The following is a 22,476-nucleotide window of genomic DNA, read 5'->3' on the forward strand; positions in this document are numbered from 1 at the left end:
TATGTGTGTATGTATATGAACAATGGAACCGGACATTTTTGGAATGGATTTTGTTTTACCAACATATAATCTAGCCATATCTTACAATACATTGCCACATCAAATATAGTAAAGAAAAGGCTTAAACATGTCCCTAGTACCTGCGTCTCCCATGGAGCTGAAGATGTTATCCGTCACATCCAGGATGCGGTCAGTGGCCTCTCCGTGTCGTCCGATTGGCTGTCCTCTGCTGGCGTACTGTCTGATATGCTGCAGCAGCTCGTTAAGAGCCTGAGTGACACCTGTGGCAGCCACGCCCACCTGTTTGAGCAGCTGCTCGTCATTGGTCGCCCCCTGTGATGCCTCCACACAGCCCTCCACAGACTTAGCCACCAGCTTCCCGGCCTCGATGAGCTGCTCCTGACACACGGGTGAGCTGATGGTGGGAGCCACCACCTGAGACACAGATAAAACACACACACATGAGCATCAGCTGAGGTCAGCGAGTCCATCTGTGGATGAGACAGGTGTGAACGCTCACTCGTGTGCAGGCCACCAGCTGGGACGTGGACAGGGCACACTGGGTGGCAGCAGTAATCACTCGGTTCTGTTGAGCTGAATCCTCTGATTTCTGAGCCACATTCTTGGCCTTTAACACCAGAGCTGCCGCTGCATTAGCCACAGCCTTTGCCAACTGCATCAACATGTCCTGCACACACACACACACACGCGCACACACACGTTATTTGACTTAATCTGACAGACATAGTAACAAATCATGGACATTTTTGCATTTTTCTAATTAAACAAATTTGTATTGCAAATTATTAAAATGATCCATTTTATCAATAAACATTTGATTAAAAAGTTGAATTGGACAATGAATTTCAGAGTTTCTTTCTATTTAGTATGTGCCCTTTTAATGGCAGCTTGCACTCGAGCCAGAATAGGTCAAATCACATTCATGTTATAGGGGTTAAGAGCATAGTGATTTCTGCTGGACAGCTGTTCAAAACAGTAATCATTTTACTATGCTACTTGTTGTGAAAAGGCAATTTCATATGAATTTTATAATGATTTCCAAAACATTCTAATGTCACATGAATGTTTGCTCTAATTTTGCAATGTTAAAGCATGGAAGAAATAGCATACACTTCACAATTTCAAGCCTACAGTTTTTCCAGAGCTGCTCCATTCGTAATATATCGCACATAATGTGAGTCTGCACTAAACATTTGGTTTGCAAAGCCCACTTTCTATGATCTAATCAATTCCCAGAGGACAAAATCATATTCCTTCTTATCCGAGAAGCTATTTCACCTCACTTTCACTTATGTCTCAACAGGAAAGAAAATTTGGTCGCAATTTCTATTTCACACTGACTTAACATTTTACTTTTGTGAATATTTTAAAATGCATTCTTGTTATGCATGTTAATTTGAACTCTATTCAGAAGAATTCTATTCTATAAATGACATGTTACACTAGAGTGACTTTACCAGTTCTGACGAGAGACATCATCTAATCAGTTTATACTGAATTTTTACAATGTCTCAGAAGTGTAACCAGAAGAGTTACTAGTGTAATACGGCCATGACAGAAACTAACCCACACTATATTCACATGCTCTAGATCATTTACATGCAGGATAAGGGTCATTCTCAAAATATAGTTACAGACATGTCCCTTGAGTTTATGAAAATGATTTCAAATAAAAAAAAATGACATGATTCATCATGTAATTTTTGGGTTAATTGAAGAGTGCACTGATTTGAGTCTGATCAGTGTTTTGAGACAATGCTAAAGCAAAAAAGTTGTCAAGTTGCTAATAAATACTTTTAATTGACTGTTTACCACATCTACAGAGCAAACCTTGAGAATGACCCAGATACAAGCACTACACACTATACAGAGAGCTGTAAAGCTGTCAGATACAGCGCTAGAATCACTTGTTCAAAGAGCAGGAATAAAGAACAAGCAGTGTTGTACATAAACAGAGGGCAGGGCAGCACTAGAAATGTCCTGTTCAGTATGATTTCCGTTAAACTTCATGTTACCAAATGTATTAAACATGTTCTGATAAGCGTTCTGTCCAAATAAGGACATTCACGACTGTAGCACACAACTTCCCCTTCAGTTCGGCTGTGTGAAGAGTGATAAGACATTTTCAACCAAGCACAGGGGGTTTCTTTCGAATATTATCACATTAGAGCTGACAAAAGACTTCAGGACATTCAGAACCATTTCAGCTGTTACAACTTTAAGATTCATGAGCCCAAACCACACATATGGAATGCAAACATCATGAAAACAAAATCATGTTTATTTGCTGTTAACATAATAAGTGTAGGCTAATGTAATTTTAAACATTGACAAAATCAGCTTATAGAAGATGCATTTAAAATGAAAAAAAGTGTCTCTTTCTAGGAATACAGACCCAGAAACTCAAAATGCTCAGGAGAAATGCTTTCTAGAACAAGAAGGTCCCCCTAATTCACCTGCCTCTGACTAAACATGCATCCCATCAGTGTGAATTAAACTTGGCTTTGCTTTAGTGTCACGCAAACTACCGCAGCGCACACCACTGTTATAGGATACTGCAGAGCACATCATTTGCACAAACAGGCTTGCCTTGATATCACATCACACAACACATGTATCTGACCTATTTCAATGCTACACAGGATATTCTGTTTTAAAGCGCTTTGGAAGAGATCAAACATCTCAAACGGTTGGACAGCCTTGACATTATAACAACATTGACGAGACAAGAAGACAACACCAGTTCCATGGACCAACATAAATGACACCCGTAAATTACACTTCTGTCAGGACCACTATCGTTAAAGATGACAATTAGCATACAGTTTGGATTGGCGGAATGGTTCTGTTCTGGGCAAGAACTCCCTGCGCATCCATGCAGGCTAGCATGGATGAGAGCAGGACGAGCAGCGATAACTCCCCAGGGTAAACAGAACAGAACCAACATAAATGTATTGCAGATATCATTAAAGTTCAATAATTTTATGTACACATTCAAAGGAGAATCAGAAGGCTGAATCCTGACTGACAAGAGGAGGAGCTGGGGATGGAGGAGGGTAATTAGCTATGATGATACGGACTGACCTTATTTATGAATGCTTAGATAGGTGTCGTGTTCCTATAGGTAGATAGGGATCAGCTGAGAGTCAGCTGATGCTAGCTTGACTAACGTGACCTGCCAGAACTAATGCTACTCTTGATATCATAACCATTGCAGCATGATATAGCAAACTAAAAATGATATAGTGATATGGATTAGTGCCATTTTCAAATTGCAAAGGTGTATTAAATCTATGTGAACACCCAAATTTGTCTCGAAACATTTAGCCCTTAAAAGGATGGATCACACAAAAAATCTTCAGGCATTTTTCCAGCTTTTATTCTGTTCTATGCAGATGCACTCCCCCAATGCTTCTAGAATTATCAGTTATTTCCAAATATAGCTAGTACTCCATTATCTATTAGTAATCTAAAATTCCTGTATTTTTTCATATCGCAATATATAGCAGAAAAACAAAGTATCATAATGTCAGTTTTTTTTCCAATATAGTGCAGCCCTAATGATTACTAAAACAATGACTAAAAATTATCACTGTTTTACCGTAGTTAGAGTAACTGGTAATTATTAGAAAAATGTTACAGTGGCTGTCATAAGCTCTAAAATCAGGCTTTACTAACTAAATGCTTTTAGATATTAAAAAAGGTATGAGCTCTTTGATATGTTTTAAGTTACACAGAAACTGCACCAGTTCATTACTGATAGTTACAGGTCTGTATACACAAAAACTTCAGAATTATGATATAATTAAATAATGAAATCTATCATGCAGAGAAACAGCGTGGATAATGAAATGATTGATTTCCTGTGGATATGGATGAGAATACAGAGACCCGTCACCACACCGTGATCTTAGGTACTACTATTATGACAGGATGGCACAAATGACAGGCTCAGTGTGACTATATGATTTCCATTACAATCCTGATCAACCTGTGATCATTGAATGACTGATTTAATAATGATCACTGTTTCATTAGTATGATTGGCTGGTGAATATGAATTGTTCTTTCTATGTGTTGTTACCAGCATTTGACTATAGAATGTCCGTCTGGAGTGAGTGAACGCTGCTGTACCTACAGACTGATGAGAACACAGGTTAATGCATTACAGTCACAGTGTGTGTGTGTGTGTGTGTGTGTGTGTATCACACCTGGAAGTGCTGATCGGCATCGGACTCTCCAATCTGCTGCAGGAGTTCACCGCTGGTCTGACCCACATTACCCGCCGCTTGCAGGAGGTTCTGTCGCGGCTGAAGACACACACAGTTATATTAACATATCATAACAGCAAAGTCAACATTAAAGCAGTATTTGCTCATAACATCTAGATTTACAGAGCTATTAACATTTTCTAAAGGATACAGCAGTGCTTGCAAGGCAGCAAAACAAATTGTGTTAAAGTTTTAGCTACACTACTGTTCAAAAGTTTGGGTTCTGCAAGATTTTATTGAAAGCAATTAATTTATTTGGCAAGGATTCATTAAAATTATCAAAAGAGAGAGTGACATTTATATTACAAAATATTTATATTTTTAAATAAATGCTTTTCTTTTAAACTTTTTTATTCATCCAAAAAATCCTGAAGTAAAATTAATCGTGGTTTCAACAAAAACATTAAGCAGCAAAATGTTTTCAACATTGATAATAATGATTTTTGAGCAGCAAATCATCATATTATTATGATTTCTGAAGGATCATGTGACACTCAAGACTGGAGTAATGATGCTGAAAATTCAGCGCTACATCACGTGAATAAATTACACTTCAAAATATACTCAAATAGAAAACAGTTATTTTAAATTGTAATATTTCACACTATTACTGTTATTACCTAGTTTCAGAAAAAAAAAAAAAAGCGGGCTTGGTGAGCCTAAGAGATGTCTTTCAAAAACATACAAAAATAAAATCCCAAACATTTGAATGGAAGCGTTTGTTTAGGTTTTAAGCTTTAAGTTGAAGTTGAAGTTTTTAAGGTAATACCTCAGTACTGGTGGGCTGAGCGGTCTTGAGCATGTCAGACACAGCACACGCCAGGTTCTTGGCAGCACCCAGAAGCTGTTGGCCATTCCCTCCCTCGTCCTCCATCAGCGCCGCCAGCAGTTTGACACCTTTAGACATCTCGGTCAGGTTGGAGGAGATGGTGGTGACAGCACAGCCCACAGCGGTGTAATCCGTCTCTGCTGGGTCACCTGACACACACGTTCAGTGAGAAACTTTTACCACATGACCAAACTATGTGGGAAGCATGACTTTTCAAATATCTGGCATCCCACATGTTTTAGTATGTTTTTAGTTTTGATAAAGCGTCGTCACCTGCAGTCAGATTGACCATGGAGGCAGTTCCCGCAGTGATGGCGTCCACCTGAGAGTGAATCTCGTGTTTGGACTCATCCATTTTGTTCTTCCTCCATGCTTGAGAGGCCTAAACATCAGAGAGAGGACCTTCAATACTGTACTGAGCACATGATACACATTCCTCACTACAGCAGATTACAGCAATGCCAGAAATCTTTCTTTCCACACATTATGTGCAGTATATTGTCTTCTAGACTGGATTGGCTAAATCAGTCCCACACCATTTAATCAGAATCACTTTTAATAATTTCTGAACCCTATCAAAGCCTTTTTAGCTGAAATGTCAATATCACTAGAACATTTTTCAGTAACACTTTAGATTAGGGAACACATATTCACTATTAACTAACAGTTTTCCCTCAATAAACTTCTAATTTGCTGCTTAATGATAGTAAGTAAGGTACTGGGTAGGTTTAAGAGATCTATAATATGGACATGCAGAATAAGACATTATCGTGTACTAATAAACAGCCAATATGCTAGTAATATGCATGCGAATAAGCAACTAGTTAATAGTGAATAGTGTGCCTGATCTAAAGTGTTACTGCTGTGTCAGTCCCATATAAAAAAAAGACAAAATATTTTTACCTCCAGGCAAAGAAAGAAGAAAAACAAGAGAAAACAACTTCAAAGATGACATTTTAACGGATTAAAAGATGCACCTGTATGCTCAGTTCAAAAATGACTCCACTTCAATTAAAAAAAAAAATACAGCACTATCCTATTAATTTTGTACATTAAATTTAGTATATGCTAATTTAGATATTCTCAACCCTATGGTTTGAGAAATGGTCAAAATTATGCAAATGCCAATTGAAAAACAATTGCTGGGAGAAGCAAGTAGTGACATCTGTCATGAGTGTTTGAAAAATATGCTGCTTGTGTTTCTGCTGGATCGTTTTTATAATTCCATAAATATACACAAAATTATATAATATATATATATTTTTGGAACAATGTTGCAGGGAAACCAAAGTCATTTTGAAAAAAAACCTGAAGATTAGGATTTTTATTTTTCACCCAAACAGAACACTGGGGTAAATAAAATACGGCACATTTGAAAAGTGACTGAGACAATTAAAATATATATTTATATGAATAATGCATCTCACCGCATCAGTTCCTAGTGGAGGCAGGGCGTCGAACTCATCGAGAGAGGCCTGAACTGCCTGTACCGCCTGCATACTGGAGTTAATGGTGCCGGTCAAAGCCTGCTGAGCTGATGTCTGCAAGATACAGAGAACACCGACAGCTCACTGTACAGCTCACTGTAGAGTGACTACAGTTAAATAGACATGTCTCATATTCATATCAAGACCAGAACCCATCCTTTAGAACACATTCAGTGGTCGTTCCTGTAGTTTCAGAGGTATGTTTGTGCGTGTGTACAGTATCTGACCAGAGGAGGCATGTGTCCTCTGTGCATCTGCCCGCTGGTGATGTGCTGTTTGGCCTGTGGCATGGAGCCCATCTGGAAGTTCTCCGGACCTCCGGCACCAGAGCGGATGATGGCCGGCAGAGCGACGGAGCCAGTCTCCACCTTCCCAACCTTATTAAACTGCTGCTGGAGAACGGTTGACCTGGAGCATAATACGTCGCAGGTTCCCATTAGATCCAATGCCATAACTCAGACTTATTAACAGGAAACGATGTGTGACATATGGAAGCACTTGGAGTAACACCATACTACATTCAAACACACTAGTACACAATGAACTATGAAAACACGCTCACTTTTTGGGAGATACCGAGTCCTCCAACATGGTTGATTCCTCATCGCCTTCCAGGCCGAAGTGATCTTTGCTCTTTTTCTGCAGATAAAGAGGTTTACAGACACAAAGATACTTGAGAGCAGGACATGAATGAAGCACTTTGTTGCCAGAGCAGACTGGTCAAACATGAAGGTTTGTTGAGGAATTCCTAACACCGCAGAGAACCTGCAGCAGCAATTTCACAAAGAACCATTACACAACCATTAAAAATTAGATTGATATGATAAGAAAAATATCTGCTTAATAACTGAACTCCATTAGTCCTTCAACAAAGTTGCAACTCTGACCTCTCTAGGTCATGGGGTTATTGTGAAACTAGGAGCGTGATGGTTGTGAATTGTGCCCATGTCAGGGAGTGCTGCCCATTGCAAAATCCCTGCAATGAATACCTGCAGTAGCAGATTATGTGTGATTATGTGTGATCAGCAGAAGACTTGTGGAGCCAAACCTTTGAAACGGCATAAAGTCTGGTCCACAAAGCAGTTCATTCTGTCTAGGAAATGCCCACTTAGACAGGTAGAGACATGTAAATCAATGCACCACCGTTTGTGTCAATATCACCACATAACAAATTAACAACTTAAATAATTTATACATTAATAATTAATAGCAAATTATACAAAATGTATAAGTATATCAAACCTTGCCTTGTATGTATGTGTGTGTGTATGTGTGTGTATATATATATACACACACACACATATCAATCACAATATATACTATGTTATCTCTATATAAACTAATAATTTCTAAACCTTGATTGCCTGTATGATCGCATATATCTACATTACACAACTCTAATCTGCTAAGAACCTATACATTTTGAATAAACCCTTAGAAGTAATTGAAAAGGCGTCAGAGATTTCTTAAGGAGTTGGTTACATAACTAAAATAGTTAATTGCACAATAATAGTCCATCATGGAAAAAGAAAATATTAAAATGATGCATCAGTCTCCGCAAATGGTTGTATAAAAACACACAAATATATTGAGGAAAGTGTGTACACTTTCTGCATACACAAAATCTACAATCAAAGAATTGTCTGAACATATTTCAAAGATTTAAAGCACCAAACATGGATAACTTTATCAAATCCAGTTAATATTTTTTTCTTAAACGCACTCTTTGTATTAATCTGGTATTGTGTCAACTTGTGCAAAAACCTATGTGCCCTTATTCCTAAAAGCTGCCTAATGACAGCCAGTTTCCAGTTTTATATGTAAATATATGATCTGTAACCTGAGTGCATGCCTTTCTGAGGGTGAGGCTAGACTTGTGAGTCCAAAAATATGTGAAATTAAAATAAGCCGTCAGGCTTCACATGACTTATAAAATTTTAACAATGAGATTGGTCAAGGCATGTTACCTTTTTGAGAATGATGTCGATGTAACCAGCGATGAGTTGCGCAATCTGCTCTCCTTCAGTGGTCTGAACTGAGTAGTATCCATCCTGATAGTCTCCAAAGTCCTGAAGAAGAAAGATTAAACGTATGACATGACACTTATAGGGCAACAAAAATAACAACTGTGTAAATAATACAGCAAACTATAAAAAACTAGATAGTAAAACAATAGTTTGGGTGATTAATTGTTACTGAACATTGAATTGTGCATTCATACATTAGGCTGTATAAAATGAGCAAATTTTGTCTTAGGTTTAGATTTATTTTAATTTTTTTTAATATTCACGGTGAAATTACAAAGCAGGCATGGAATAGGTCCACCCTAATGCACAATGTTTGAGAATTCTGTGCAGCAAGAAAAAAAGCTAAATGTATTGAGTGTGTAGTAACAGAGAGCTGGAGGATGGAAATAATTAATTTAATGTGATCAAGAAGTCTGCAGGAGGAGTCTAAATACTGAATTACTGCTGTGCTTTGTGATGCATAAACAATATCTCTTCCTGGACCCAGTGTTCAGCAGTGATCACTGGTTCAGTCTATTACAAGAAACAGGAACTGATTAAAGGTCTGTCGCAGCTTTAACATTCCTGCATATGTCTGAAATTATTATCAGGCATTATTAGTTTCCCAAACTGGGATTTGTGAGGGAACTGAAAGAGGTTTGTCTGTTAATGAAAAGCTAATACTGAATTAAATCATAAAAATGTACAATTAAAATAAAAATACATCACTTCGTAAAAACACAAAATATTGTGTTTACTTCTATATATCTTGTGCCCATTAACCCAGAGAGCCATAAACGTGTAAATGTGTTGTTAGATTATTGAAATATTAACTGTAAATCTCAAAAGATATTTAAAAGTAAATATTTTAGTTCAAAGAGGCTCAGCTGACAAAAGTTTGGGAATCTGTTGTTAGAGGATGATATAAAAAATACAAATATTACTGTTAGAAACAGCCAGTGTAACCTATGTCAGACGAACTTCATAAATCACATAATATATAGTGATTGTGTATAATTGTGCCCTTGATGTCAGAGCTAAAAAAAAAATAATAATGCGAATCAAACTTCCAGTGGACACTAATCTGAATCATAAGGTAAAAATTAAGTAACAAAGTCATCGTAATAGTAAACTCACTGCCAAAGGAACATCATAAAACTATTAGAGGACAGCACGCTCTGCACAAAGGCTGGCTTGAAAAACAAACATATGTACTGCGCTCATTCCAAAGACTTTGGTTCATCTTCAGAACAATTTTTATGACTTCTTTTTGTACTTTTGGATACATAAAACATTTTGGTTGTGTGGATTTTCAAAGGATGGACATAAATGACGAAATTTTATTAAAAATGACCATTTTCATTTTAGGGTGAACCCTTTAAATATTTAGTGATTATATTATTAACCTAAACAATCCTAATTTTCCCCAAAATTGACCAAATCAAACCGAAACCGTGACCACAGAGCTGTGAAACAAACAATAGGAACTCTTCATATCCACATCATATCCACAGTGTCATCTGAGTTCAAGTGTGAGTTATTATCAGAACACAGTGTGTGTATTTAGAGGAGTGTGTTGGTACCAGGGTGAAGCTCTTGGGAGAAGCCGCCCAGCGTTTGATGTTGGTCAGACTCCATTCCTGTATCACCTCTTTGGTCTTCTCATCCACTCTCATCACACACTCTTTAGTGATGCCCAACAAACGCGGAACAAGCTTATTCTTTCCTTTCATTTTTTCCTGTAAAGAGAATAAACATTACCATTAACACAAGAAAGCAATTATTAATATTAATATAGCTGCAAGCAGCGATGACGGGCCCAAGCCGCCAGTGCATACGCCACCCCGGTGGCATCGATAAAACGGTGCCCAGCGAGCACACACAATACAGTAACCCTCTGGCAGTTTGGTTTTAAGGGATACGGCAATTAAAGGGTTAATCCAAACCATCAACTCTGTGAAACACACACACACAGAACAACATATAAAACTTTAAATTCTGTGAAAATATATTTTTCATTGGTAGTTGATGTTAGTTAATGCATTTACTAATGCTAACAAATGAGAAATTATTATAGTTACCAAAGGTTTTAATGATTTATTTTTCCATTAACTAACATGAATAATTTTTTCTAACACAAATGAATAAAGTAAAAAATATATTGTTAATATTTAATGTTATTTGTGCATTAACCAATGTTTAAAAACAACATTATTTAACTGTTGTTAGTTAACATCATTAATAAATATATACCATTTAATGTTGATCAAAATCAATTCCAAAATGTGTTAATATATTATTACATTTTAAAGTTTTATCTTTTGAACATGACTATTTTTCTAATATTAAAAATATTTTGTTCATTGTTAGTTCATTGTAAGTTCATACTATCAATGAAGAATTAACATGCTGTAAAATATATATTTTTCATTGTTAGTTCATGTTAATTAATGCATTCCCTACTGTTAACAAATGAGACTTAATTATAAAGTGTTATCAAAACCTTTAATGCTTTATAAGCATTTTTTAAGGATTTTATTGAGAAGTTTAAACAGACCCTCTCTCTCTCTCTCTCTCTTTCTCTCTCTCTCTCTCTCTCCCCCTCCACACTCACTGAACTCACACAGTCAGTCACCCACCCAGTCACCCACCCAGTCACCCACCGCACACATTAGAAGCAGTGACAGGAGATCTCTGATAGTTTTAATTTTCTGCTCTCCATAGTGTATTGTAAATTCATGAAATTAATCACATATCCTCAGACGGTCTTGTTCTGTGTATGTAATTTTTTATGAAGTGTTTGGAAGCTGCTCTTTAAAGATAAAAAAAAAAAAGTGTTATTTTTTACTGTAACTTTAATAAATTGCCATTAAATCACCGTTCAAGATATCCTAAATCGGTCCGTAATGAAGCATCTTCAGTATCTTGGAAGCATGTGAAAAAATGTTTGGTGTGAATTTTTGGTTTCTGCTTGGAGGAGTATGAATTTGTTTACAGCCCGTTTTAAAAAAAAAAAACACATTAAAAAAAAAATAGCCGATTTCCTGTTGGTCGTAGCTAATGACTGTAAATTAGAAAGTTGTCCGGATTAATAAGAACAATTTATGTACCGAGTTTGGTGTCTGTAGCTATCATTATATATATAATCATTTATAATTATATACCATTTAATGTTGATCAATATTAATCCAAAATGTGTTTATATATTATTAAATTTTAAAGTTTATCTTTTGAACATGACTATTTTTCTAACATTAAAAAGATTAATAAAGGCTTTAAAAAAATTGTTCTTTGTTAGTTCATACTATCATGGAAGAATTAACATGCTGTAAAAATATATTTTTCATTGTTAGTTCACGTTAATTAATGCATTTCCTAATGTTAAGAATTGAGACCTTATTATAAAGTGTTATCAAAATCTTTAATGCTTTATAAGCATTTTTTAAAGATTTTAAAAAACAGACCCTCTCTCTCTCTTTCTCTCTCTCACCCACTGCCTCAACTCACACAGTCACTCACAGCCCACCCCACCCCACCCCCACCCCTCACTCAGCTGCAGGCTGACAGGACCTCTCACTCAGAAGCATTATATCAACTCTCTGATAGTTTTAAAATTTTCTCCTAAGCATAGTGTATTGTAAATTCATGAAATTAATCACATATCCTCAGACTGTATTGTTCTGTGTATGTAATTTTTTATGAAGTGTTTGGAAGCTGCTCTTAAAAGAAAAAAAAAAAAAAAAAATCTCTTTTTTACTGTAACTTTAATAAATTACCATTAAATCATCGTTCAAGATATCCTAAATCCGTCCGCAATTTAGCATCTTCAGTATTTTGGCATCATGATAAAAAATGTTTGGTGTGATTTCCGTGTTTTTGCTTGGAGGAGTATTAATTTGTTTACAGCCCGTTTTTAAAAAAAACCCACATTAAAATAAATATAGCTGACTTCCTGTTGGTCGTAGCTAATGACTGTAAATTAGAAAGTTGTCCGGATTAATAAGAACAATTTATGTACCGAGTTTGGTGTCTGTAGCTAAAACTAACCCCCCCATTTTTGACAAAAGGTGGCGCTATAGAGTGCCTCTTCCATGCCCGTTTATGAGCTTTTTCCAGTGTCTAACTATCATTAATACTCATATGTGTGTTGAGTTTCATGACATTCTAAACATGTTATCTGCCTCAAAATCACCAGAAACGAATTTTCAACTTTGACACGTTGCCATGGTAACATAATTTTAGATATCAATATTCCCTTCACAGTTTTACATCGGCCGTGTTTTGACATTATTCTGGTGAAGTTTGAAGCAAATCGAGTAAAAATAAGATGCTGAATTCAAAGCATTTTGAAAACGACACACTTCCTGCAGCCAGTTGGTGGCGCTATAACTTTCAGTCATAATAGTCACATCTATCCGATCGGCATCATACAACGAACAAATCACTGAAGTTTGATCTACATCATACAATGTATGTGGACGTTATTAGGCATTTCCTGTGTCTCATTTTTCGCCATAACTTCATCGCCTCGCCACGGGCAAACCGTTCGACATATCAAAAATATCTTCGCAATTTAGCGTCCCCAATGTCTTGAGATCATGTTCACCGAGTTTGGTGGCAATCGTATGGAAATCCTCAGAGGAGTATATCAAATTCCAGAGCATGCGCTTTTTAAACAGCCCTGAATAGCCGACTTCCTGTTGGGCGGAGCCTAAAACATGCAGCGTGAAAGTTGTTCAGCTCAATGAGTTCTATATGTGTACCGAGTTTCATATGAATACGTGCAAGTATGTGTGAGCTATACATCAAGCTTTCTGACAATTTTGCAGGGGGCGCCGTAGAGCCCCTGTGCCACGCCCGGGTCCCAGCCTCAGCGGCGTCCTAATGGCCGCAGGTTCCAATGTGTGTGCCAATTTTCAAGAGTTTTCGGGCACGTTAAGGCCCCCAAAAGTACCCGGATAGTCGAAATAAAAAATAATAAAAAAAAAAATAAATAAATAAAAAAAAATAATAATCCTTAGGGGAACAATAGGGCCCTGCGCCTTACTGGCTTGGGCCCTAAATATAGCTGCGAGCAGCGATGACGGGCCCAAGCCGTCAGCATACGCCACCCCGGTGGCATCGATAAAACGGTGCCCAGCGAGCACAAGCATTACAGTAACCCTCTGGCAGTTTGGTTTTAAGGGATACGGCAATTAAAGGGTTAATCCAAACCATCAACTCTGTGAAACACACACACACACAGAACAACATATAAAACTTTAAATTCTGTGAAAATATATTTTTCATTGGTAGTTGATGTTAGTTAATGCATTTACTAATGCTAACAAATGAGAAATTATTATAGTTACCAAAGGTTTTAATGATTTATTTTTCCATTAACTAACATGAATATTTTTTTCTAACACAAATGAATAAAGTAAAAAATATATTGTTAATATTTAATGTTATTTGTGAATTAACCAATGTTAAAAAACAACATTATTTAACTGTTGTTAATTTACATCATTAATAAATATATACCATTTAATGTTGATCAAAATCAATTCCAAAATGTGTTAATATATTATTACATTTTAAAGTTTTATCTTTTGAACATGACTATTTTTCTAATATTAAAAATATTTTGTTCATTGTTAGTTCGTTGTAAGTTCATACTATCAATGAAGAATTAACATGCTGTAAAAAATATATTTTTCATTGTTAGTTCATGTTAATTAATGCATTCCCTACTGTTAACAAATGAGACTTAATTATAAAGTGTTATCAAAACCTTTAATGCTTTATAAGCATTTTTTAAGGATTTTATTGAGAAGTTTAAACAGACCCTCTCTCTCTCTCTCTCTCTCCCCCTCCACACTCACTGAACTCACACAGTCAGTCACCCACCCAGTCACCCACCGCACACATTAGAAGCAGTGACAGGAGATCTCTGATAGTTTTTAAATTTTCTCCTCTCCATAGTGTATTGTAAATTCATGAAATTAATCACATATCCTCAGACTGTATTGTTCTGTGTATGTAATTTTTTATGAAGTGTTTGGAAGCTGCTCTTAAAAGATAAAAAAAAAAAAGTTCTCTTTTTTCTGTAACTTTAATAAATTGCCATTAAATCATCGTTCAAGATATCCTAAATCCGTCCACAATTTAGCATCTTCAGTATTTTGGCATCATGAGAAAAAATGTTTGGTGTGATTTCTGTGTTTCTGCTTGAAGGAGTATGAATTTGTTTACAGCCTGTTTAAAAAAAACCCACATTAAAATAAATATAGCCGACTTCCTGTTGGTCGTAGCTAATGACTGTAAATTAGAAAGTTGTCCGGATTAATAAGAACAATTTATGTACCGAGTTTGGTGTCTGTAGCTATCATTATATATATATATATATAAACATTAATAATTATATACCATTTAATGTTGTTCAATATTAATTCCAAAATGTGTTAATATATTATTAAATTTTAAAGTTTATCTTTTGAACATGACTATTTTTCTAACATTAAAAAGATTAATAAATGCTTTAAAAAAAAATTGTTCTTTATTAGTTCATACTATCCTGGAAGAATTAACATGCTGTAAAAATATATTTTTCATTGTTAGTTCACGTTAATTAATGCATTTCCTAATGTTAAGAAATGAGACCTTATTATAAAGTGTTATCAAAACCTTTAATGCTTTATAAGCATTTTTTAAGGATTTTATTGAGAAGTTTAAACAGACCCTCTCTCTCTCTCTCTTTCTCTCCCCCTCCCCCTCCACACTCACTAAACTCACACAGTCAGTCACCCACCCAGTCACCTACCGCACACATTAGAAGCACAGAGACAGGAGAACTCTGATAAGTTTGAAAATTTTCTTTTCGCCATAGTGTATTGTAAATTCATGAAATAATCACATATCCTCAGACTGTCTTGTTCTGTGTATGTAATTTTTTATGAAGTGTTTGGAAGCTGCTCTTAAAAGATAAAAAAAAAAAAAGTGTTCTTTTTTACTGTAACTTTAATAAATTTCCATTAAATCATCGTTCAAGATATCCTAAATCCGTCCGCAATTTAGCATCATCAGTATTTTGGCATCATGACAAAAAATGTTTGGTGTGATTTCCGTGTTTCTGATTGGAGGAGTATGAATTTGTTTACAGCCCGTTTAAAAAAAAAAAACACACATTAAAATAAATATAGCCGACTTCCTGTTGGTCGTAGCTAATGACTGTAAATTAGAAAGTTGTCCGGATTAATAAGAACAATTTATATACCGAGTTTGGTGTCTGTAGCTATCATATATATATATATATATATATATATATATATATATATACAAATTAATAATTATATACCATTTAATGTTGATCAATATTAATTCCAAAATGTGTTAATATATTATTAAATTTTAAAGTTTATCTTTTGAACATGACTATTTTTCTAACATTAAAAAGATTAATAAATGCTTTAAAAAAAATTGCTCTTTGTTATTTCATACTATCATGGAAGAATTAACATGCTGTAAAAATATATTTTTCATTGTTAGTTCACGTTAATTAATGCATTTCCTAATGTTAAGAAATGAGACCTTATTATAAAGTGTTATCAAAATCTTTAATGATTTATAAGCATTTTTTTAAGATTTTAAAAAACAGACCCTCTCTCTCTTTCTCTCTCTCACCCACTGGCTCAATCCACACTCAATCCACACAGTCACTCACACAGTCACTCACAGCCCACCCCCACCCCTCACTCAGCAGCAGTGACAGGGAGCTCTCACTCAGAGGCAGGCTGGCAGGGAGCTCTCACTCAAAAGCAGCTCTGATAGTTTTTAAATTTTCTCCTCCGCATAGTGTATTGTAAATTCATGAAATTAATCCCATAACCTCAGACTGTATTGTTCTGTGTATGTAATTTTTTATGAAGTGTTTGGAAGCTGCTCTTAAAAGATAAAAAAAAAAATGTTTTTTCTTGTTTACTGTAACTTTAATAAATTTCCATTAAATCATCGTTCAAGATATCCTAAATCCGTCCGCAATTTAGCATCATCAGTATTTTGGCATCATGAGAAAAAATGTTTGGTGTGATTTCCGTGTTTCTGTTTGGAGGAGTATGAATTTGTTTACAGCCCGTTTAAAAAAAAAACCCACATTAAAATAAATATAGCCGACTTCCTGTTGGTCGTAGCTAATGACTGTAAATTAGAAAGTTGTCCGGATTAATAAGAACAATTTATGTACCGAGTTTGGTGTCTGTAGCTAAAACTAACCCCCCCATTTTTGACAAAAGGTGGCGCTATAGAGTGCCTCTTCCACGCCCGTTTATGAGCTTTTTCCAGTTTCTAACTATCATTAAAATGGATATGTGTGTTGAGTTTCATGACATTCTAAACATGTTATCTGCCTCAAAATCACCAGAAACGAATTTTCAACTTTGACACGTTGCCATGGCAACACAATTTTAGATATCAATATTCCCTTCACAGTTTTACATCGGCCGTGTTTTGACATTATTCTGGTGAAGTTTGAAGCAAATCGAGTAAAAATAAGATGCTGAATTCAAAGCATTTTGAAAACGACACACTTCCTGCAGCCAGTTGGTGGCGCTATAACTTTCAGTCATAATAGTCACATCTATCCGATCGGCATCATACAACGAACAAATCACTGAAGTTTGATCTACATCATACAATGTATGTGGACGTTATTAGGCATTTCCTGGGTCTCATTTTTCGCCATAACTTCATCGCCTCGCCACGGGCAAACCGTTCGACATATCAAAAATATCTTCGCAATTTAGCGTCCCCAATGTCTTGAGATCATGTTCACCGAGTTTGGTGGCAATCGTATGGAAATCCTCAGAGGAGTATATCAAATTCCAGAGCATGCGCTTTTTAAACAGCCCTGAATAGCCGACTTCCTGTTGGGCGGAGCCTAAGACATGCTGCACGGAAGTTGTTCGGCTCAATGAGTTCTATATGTGTACCGAGTTTCATATGAATACGTGCAAGTATGTGTGAGCTATACATCAAGCTTTCTGACAATTTTGCAGGGGGCGCCGTAGAGCCCCTGTGCCACGCCCGGGTCCCAGCCTCAGCGGCGTCCTAATGGCCGCAGGTTCCAATGTGTGTGCCAATTTTCAAGAGTTTTCGGGCACGTTAAGGCCCCCAAAAGTACCCGGATAGTCGAAATAAAAAATAATAAAAAAAAAAATAAAAATAAAAAAAAATATAGCTGCGAGCAGCGATGACGGGCCCAAGCCGTCAGCATACGCCACCCCGGTGGCATCGATAAAACGGTGCCCAGCGAGCACAAGCATCACAGTAACCCTCTGGCAGTTTGGTTTTAAGGGATACGGCAATTAAAGGGTTAATCCAAACCATCAACTCTGTGAAACACACACACACACAGAACATATAAAACTTTAAATTCTGTGAAAATATATTTTTCATTGGTAGTTGATGTTAGTTAATGCATTTACTAATGCTAACAAATGAGAAATTATTATAGTTACCAAAGGTTTTAATGATTTATTTTTCCATTAACTAACATGAATAATTTTTTCTAACACAAATGAATAAAGTAAAAAATATATTGTTAATATTTAATGATATTTGTGCATTCACCAATGTTAAAAAACAACATTATTTAACTGTTGTTAGTTAACATCATTAATAAATATATACCATTTAATGTTGATCAAAATCAATTCCAAAATGTGTTAATATATTATTAAATTTTAAAGTTTTATCTTTTGAACATGACTATTTTTCTAATATTAAAAATATTTTGTTCATTGTTAGTTCATTGTAAGTTCATACTATCAATGAAGAATTAACATGCTGTAAAAAATATATTTTTCATTGTTAGTTCATGTTAATTAATGCATTCCCTACTGTTAACAATTGAGACTTAATTATAAAGTGTTATCAAAACCTTTAATGCTTTATAAGCATTTTTTAAGGATTTTATTGAGAAATTTAAACAGACCCTCTCTCTCTCTCTCTCTCTCTCTCTCTCCCCCTCCACACTCACTGAACTCACACAGTCAGTCACCTACCGCAAACATTAGAAGCACAGAGACAGGAGAACTCTGATAGTTTTTAAATTTTCTCCTCCGCATAGTGTATTGTAAATTCATGAAATTAATCACATATCCTCAGACTGTATTGTTCTGTGTATGTAATTTTTTATGAAGTGTTTGGAAGCTGCTCTTAAAAGAAAAAAAGAAAAGAAAAGTTTTCTCTTTTTTACTGTAACTTTAATAAATTGCCATTAAATCATCGTTCAAGATATCCTAAATCCGTCCGCAATTTAGCATCTTCAGTATTTTGGCATCATAAGAAAAAATGTTTGGTGTGATTTCAGTGTTTCTGCTTGAAGGAGTATGAATTTGTTTACAGCCTGTTTAAAAACAAAACCCACATTAAAATAAATATAGCCGACTTCCTGTTGGTCGTAGCTAATGACTGTAAATTAGAAAGTTGTCCGGATTAATAAGAACAATATGTACCGAGTTTGGTGTCTGTAGCTATCATTATATATATATATATATAAACATTAATAATTATATACCATTTAATGTTGTTCAATATTAATCCAAAATGTGTTTATATATTATTACATTTTAAAGTTTATCTTTTGAACATGACTATTTTTCTAACATTAAAAAGATTAATAAATGCTTTAAAAAAATTGTTCTTTGTTAGTTCATACTATCATGGAAGAATTAACATGCTGTAAAAATATATTTTTCATTGTTAGTTCACGTTAATTAATGCATTTCCTAATGTTAAGAATTGAGACCTTATTTAATGATTTATAAGCATTTTTTAAAGATTTTAAAAAACAGACCCTCTCTCTCTTTCTCTCTCTCACCCAGCTCCTCAATCCACACAGTCACTCACACAGTCACTCACACCCCACCCCACCCCCACCCCTCACTCAGAGGCAGGCTGGCAGGGAGCTCTCACTCAGCAGTCTAAGAGCTCTCTGATAGTTTTTAAATTTTCTCCTAAGCATAGTGTATTGTAAATTCATGAAATTAATCACATATCCTCAGACTGTATTGTTCTGTGTATGTAATTTTTTATGAAGTGTTTGGAAGCTGCTCTTAAAAGATAAAAAAAAAAAAAAATTATCTTTTTTACTGTAACTTTAATAAATTGCCATTAAATCATCGTTCAAGATATCCTAAATCCGTCCGCAATTTAGCATCTTCAGTATTTTGGCATCATGATAAAAAATGTTTGGTGTGATTTCCGTGTTTCTGCTTGGAGGAGTATTAATTTGTTTACAGCCCGTTTTAAAAAAAAACCCACATTAAAATAAATATAGCCGACTTCCTGTTGGTCGTAGCTAATGACTGTAAATTAGAAAGTTGTCCGGATTAATTAGAACAATTTATGTACCGAGTTTGGTGTCTGTAGCTAAAACTAACCCCCTCATTTTTGACAAAAGGTGGCGCTATAGAGTGCCTCTTCCACGCCCGTTTATGAGCTTTTTCCAGTGTCTAACTATCATTAATACTCATATGTGTGTTGAGTTTCATGACATTCTAAACATGTTATCTGCCTCAAAATCACCAGAAACGAATTTTCAACTTTGACACGTTGCCATGGCAACATAATTTTAGATATCAATATTCCCTTCACAGTTTTACATCGGCCGTGTTTTGACATTATTCTGGTGAAGTTTGAAGCAAATCGAGGTAAAAGAAGATGCTGAATTCAAAGCATTTTGAAAACGACACACTTCCTGCAGCCAGTTGGTGGCGCTATAACTTTCAGTCATAATAGTCACATCTATCCGATCGGCATCATACAACGAACAAATCACTGAAGTTTGATCTACATCATACAATGTATGTGGACGTTATTAGGCATTTCCTGGGTCTCATTTTTCGCCATAACTTCATCGCCTCGCCACGGGCAAACCGTTCGACATATCAAAAATATCTTCGCAATTTAGCGTCCCCAATGTCTTGAGATCATGTTCACCTAGTTTGGTGGCAATCGTATGGAAATCCTCAGAGGAGTATATCAAATTCCAGAGCATGCGCTTTTTAAACAGCCCTGAATAGCCGACTTCCTGTTGGGCGGAGCCTAAAACATGCAGCGTGAAAGTTGTTCGGCTCAATGAGTTCTATATGTGTACCGAGTTTCATATGAATACGTGCAAGTATGTGTGAGCTATACATCAAGCTTTCTGACAATTTTGCAGGGGGCGCCGTAGAGCCCCTGTGCCACGCCCGGGTCCCAGCCTCAGCGGCGTCCTAATGGCCGCAGGTTCCAATGTGTGTGCCAATTTTCAAGAGTTTTCGGGCACGTTAAGGCCCCCAAAAGTACCCGGATAGTCGAAATAAAAAATAATAAAAAAAATAAAAAAAAAAATAATAATCCTTAGAAGAACAATAGGGCCCTGCGCCTTACTGGCTTGGGCCCTAATAATAATAATCCTTAGGGGAACAATAGGGCCCTGCGCCTTACTGGCTTGGGCCCTAATAATCCTTAGAAGAACAAGAGGGCCCTGCGCCTTACTGGCTTGGGCCCTAATAATTTATTAATATTAGAGCTCAGATAAGGCGCGAGATCTTTACCTTGACTAAGAAGAAGGACACTCCATAGGTTTTCAGAGATCTGGCCAGTTTGACGTAGCTGACTTTGGCCTCAATCTCTGTCATGTTTTGGCAGTTTTTGTGTGCCTTAAAGAGATGAGTTTATCATTAAATTAAAATTCATATAGCGCATATTTTTCAACATGGATATGAAAAATAATTATATGCATAACCTCACCTGGAAGATTTTCTTCTCGCCCTTGTTCTTGATGTACTCTTTGGGCAAGAATTCTTTCAAACTGGGTGAGACAGACAGGAAGCAAGAATGAACGGTTTTATTTTCATTAATATTTTGAGAAGCAGTCTGGACTGGTGAATTTAGCAGTAGCTTGTGCAGGGATCTGATTTTACAACACGGGCCATTAAAAGTGATGGCTGATTATCAGTAGTGCTGGAAGTTTAACAAAAGTCACATGTTTTCTGTTTGTACTGCATGTAATGTAATCAAAACCCCGACATGTGAAATATCATGCACACATGAAACATGGTTATTATTCATAGAAACAGAGGTAATCTCATCAACTCTGTTCCTGATGAAATTGTTAACAAAGACAAGACATAACAGCCGCCATGGCTAAACTATTACTACTACTGTTTATGAAAATATGATTAGGAAAAAAGTAAAAAATAGAAAGATTTTATGCAAATAAATCAATATTTTGAGAGTTGATCGATCGAGCCGAAAGAGTAAACTGCCTGTACTTTTCACTTACTTGAACCTAACAGTGAATGTAGAAGCAAACAAATGTTGTTATTATAAGTTTGACTTCAGTGTTTGCATTTGTTTTCATGCAGATTGAGAAATGCAGAATCAGTTGGTTTTGAAGGCTCTGATGGCATTAACTACCACATACTTAGGTGATTAAAATGTGATTAAACATTTTGATACCTTAATAAACCAAATAAAAATGCAGTACTCTCCCATAAACAGGTAAGGTAAGGATAAATAGAAATGTGTTGAGCTCACTCGAGGAATCCAGGTTTGTGTTTCAACTCATTGTGGTCTCCGAACTGGATCTGGCACTGGTATCCAGCAAACTCACAGGCCTTATCAAAGGAGACAGGGTGGGAGCCGTTCAGGATGTCATCACGGGCCTGGAATACAACATACAATACATTAATGCAATTCAATTTGAACAAAACTAGCAACGACCTGATATAACTAAGCAGACACTGCATGATACATTTCTAGCAAGAAGTAACTTGTCTACACTAAAAGTAAAACGATGCACAAAGCATCACAATTACAGCCAATCAGACCATTTT

The 22,476-nt window shown here is 35.9% G+C and overlaps 1 protein-coding gene across 1 annotated transcript in view; it reads right to left on the reverse strand.

Moving 5' to 3' along the window:
- LOC306864179 (talin-1-like) overlaps positions 1–22,476 on the reverse strand; it is a 105,645-nt gene that overhangs the window by 39,595 nt on the left and 43,574 nt on the right. Inside the window, exons 7-19 of the mRNA XM_079407940.1 lie at positions 22,178–22,305; positions 21,389–21,449; positions 21,193–21,297; positions 10,198–10,353; positions 8,576–8,677; positions 7,171–7,247; positions 6,836–7,016; positions 6,549–6,662; positions 5,395–5,503; positions 5,062–5,270; positions 4,233–4,331; positions 521–688; positions 141–435 (exon numbers count right to left, since the gene is read on the reverse strand). Coding sequence (XP_079264066.1) covers positions 141–435; positions 521–688; positions 4,233–4,331; positions 5,062–5,270; positions 5,395–5,503; positions 6,549–6,662; positions 6,836–7,016; positions 7,171–7,247; positions 8,576–8,677; positions 10,198–10,353; positions 21,193–21,297; positions 21,389–21,449; positions 22,178–22,305 — 1,804 coding nt within the window. The remainder of the gene's footprint in view (positions 1–140; positions 436–520; positions 689–4,232; positions 4,332–5,061; positions 5,271–5,394; positions 5,504–6,548; positions 6,663–6,835; positions 7,017–7,170; positions 7,248–8,575; positions 8,678–10,197; positions 10,354–21,192; positions 21,298–21,388; positions 21,450–22,177; positions 22,306–22,476) is intronic.

Source organism: Barbus barbus, assembly GCF_936440315.1.
Source record: "Barbus barbus genome assembly, chromosome: 45".
NCBI lineage: Eukaryota > Metazoa > Chordata > Actinopteri > Cypriniformes > Cyprinidae > Barbus > Barbus barbus.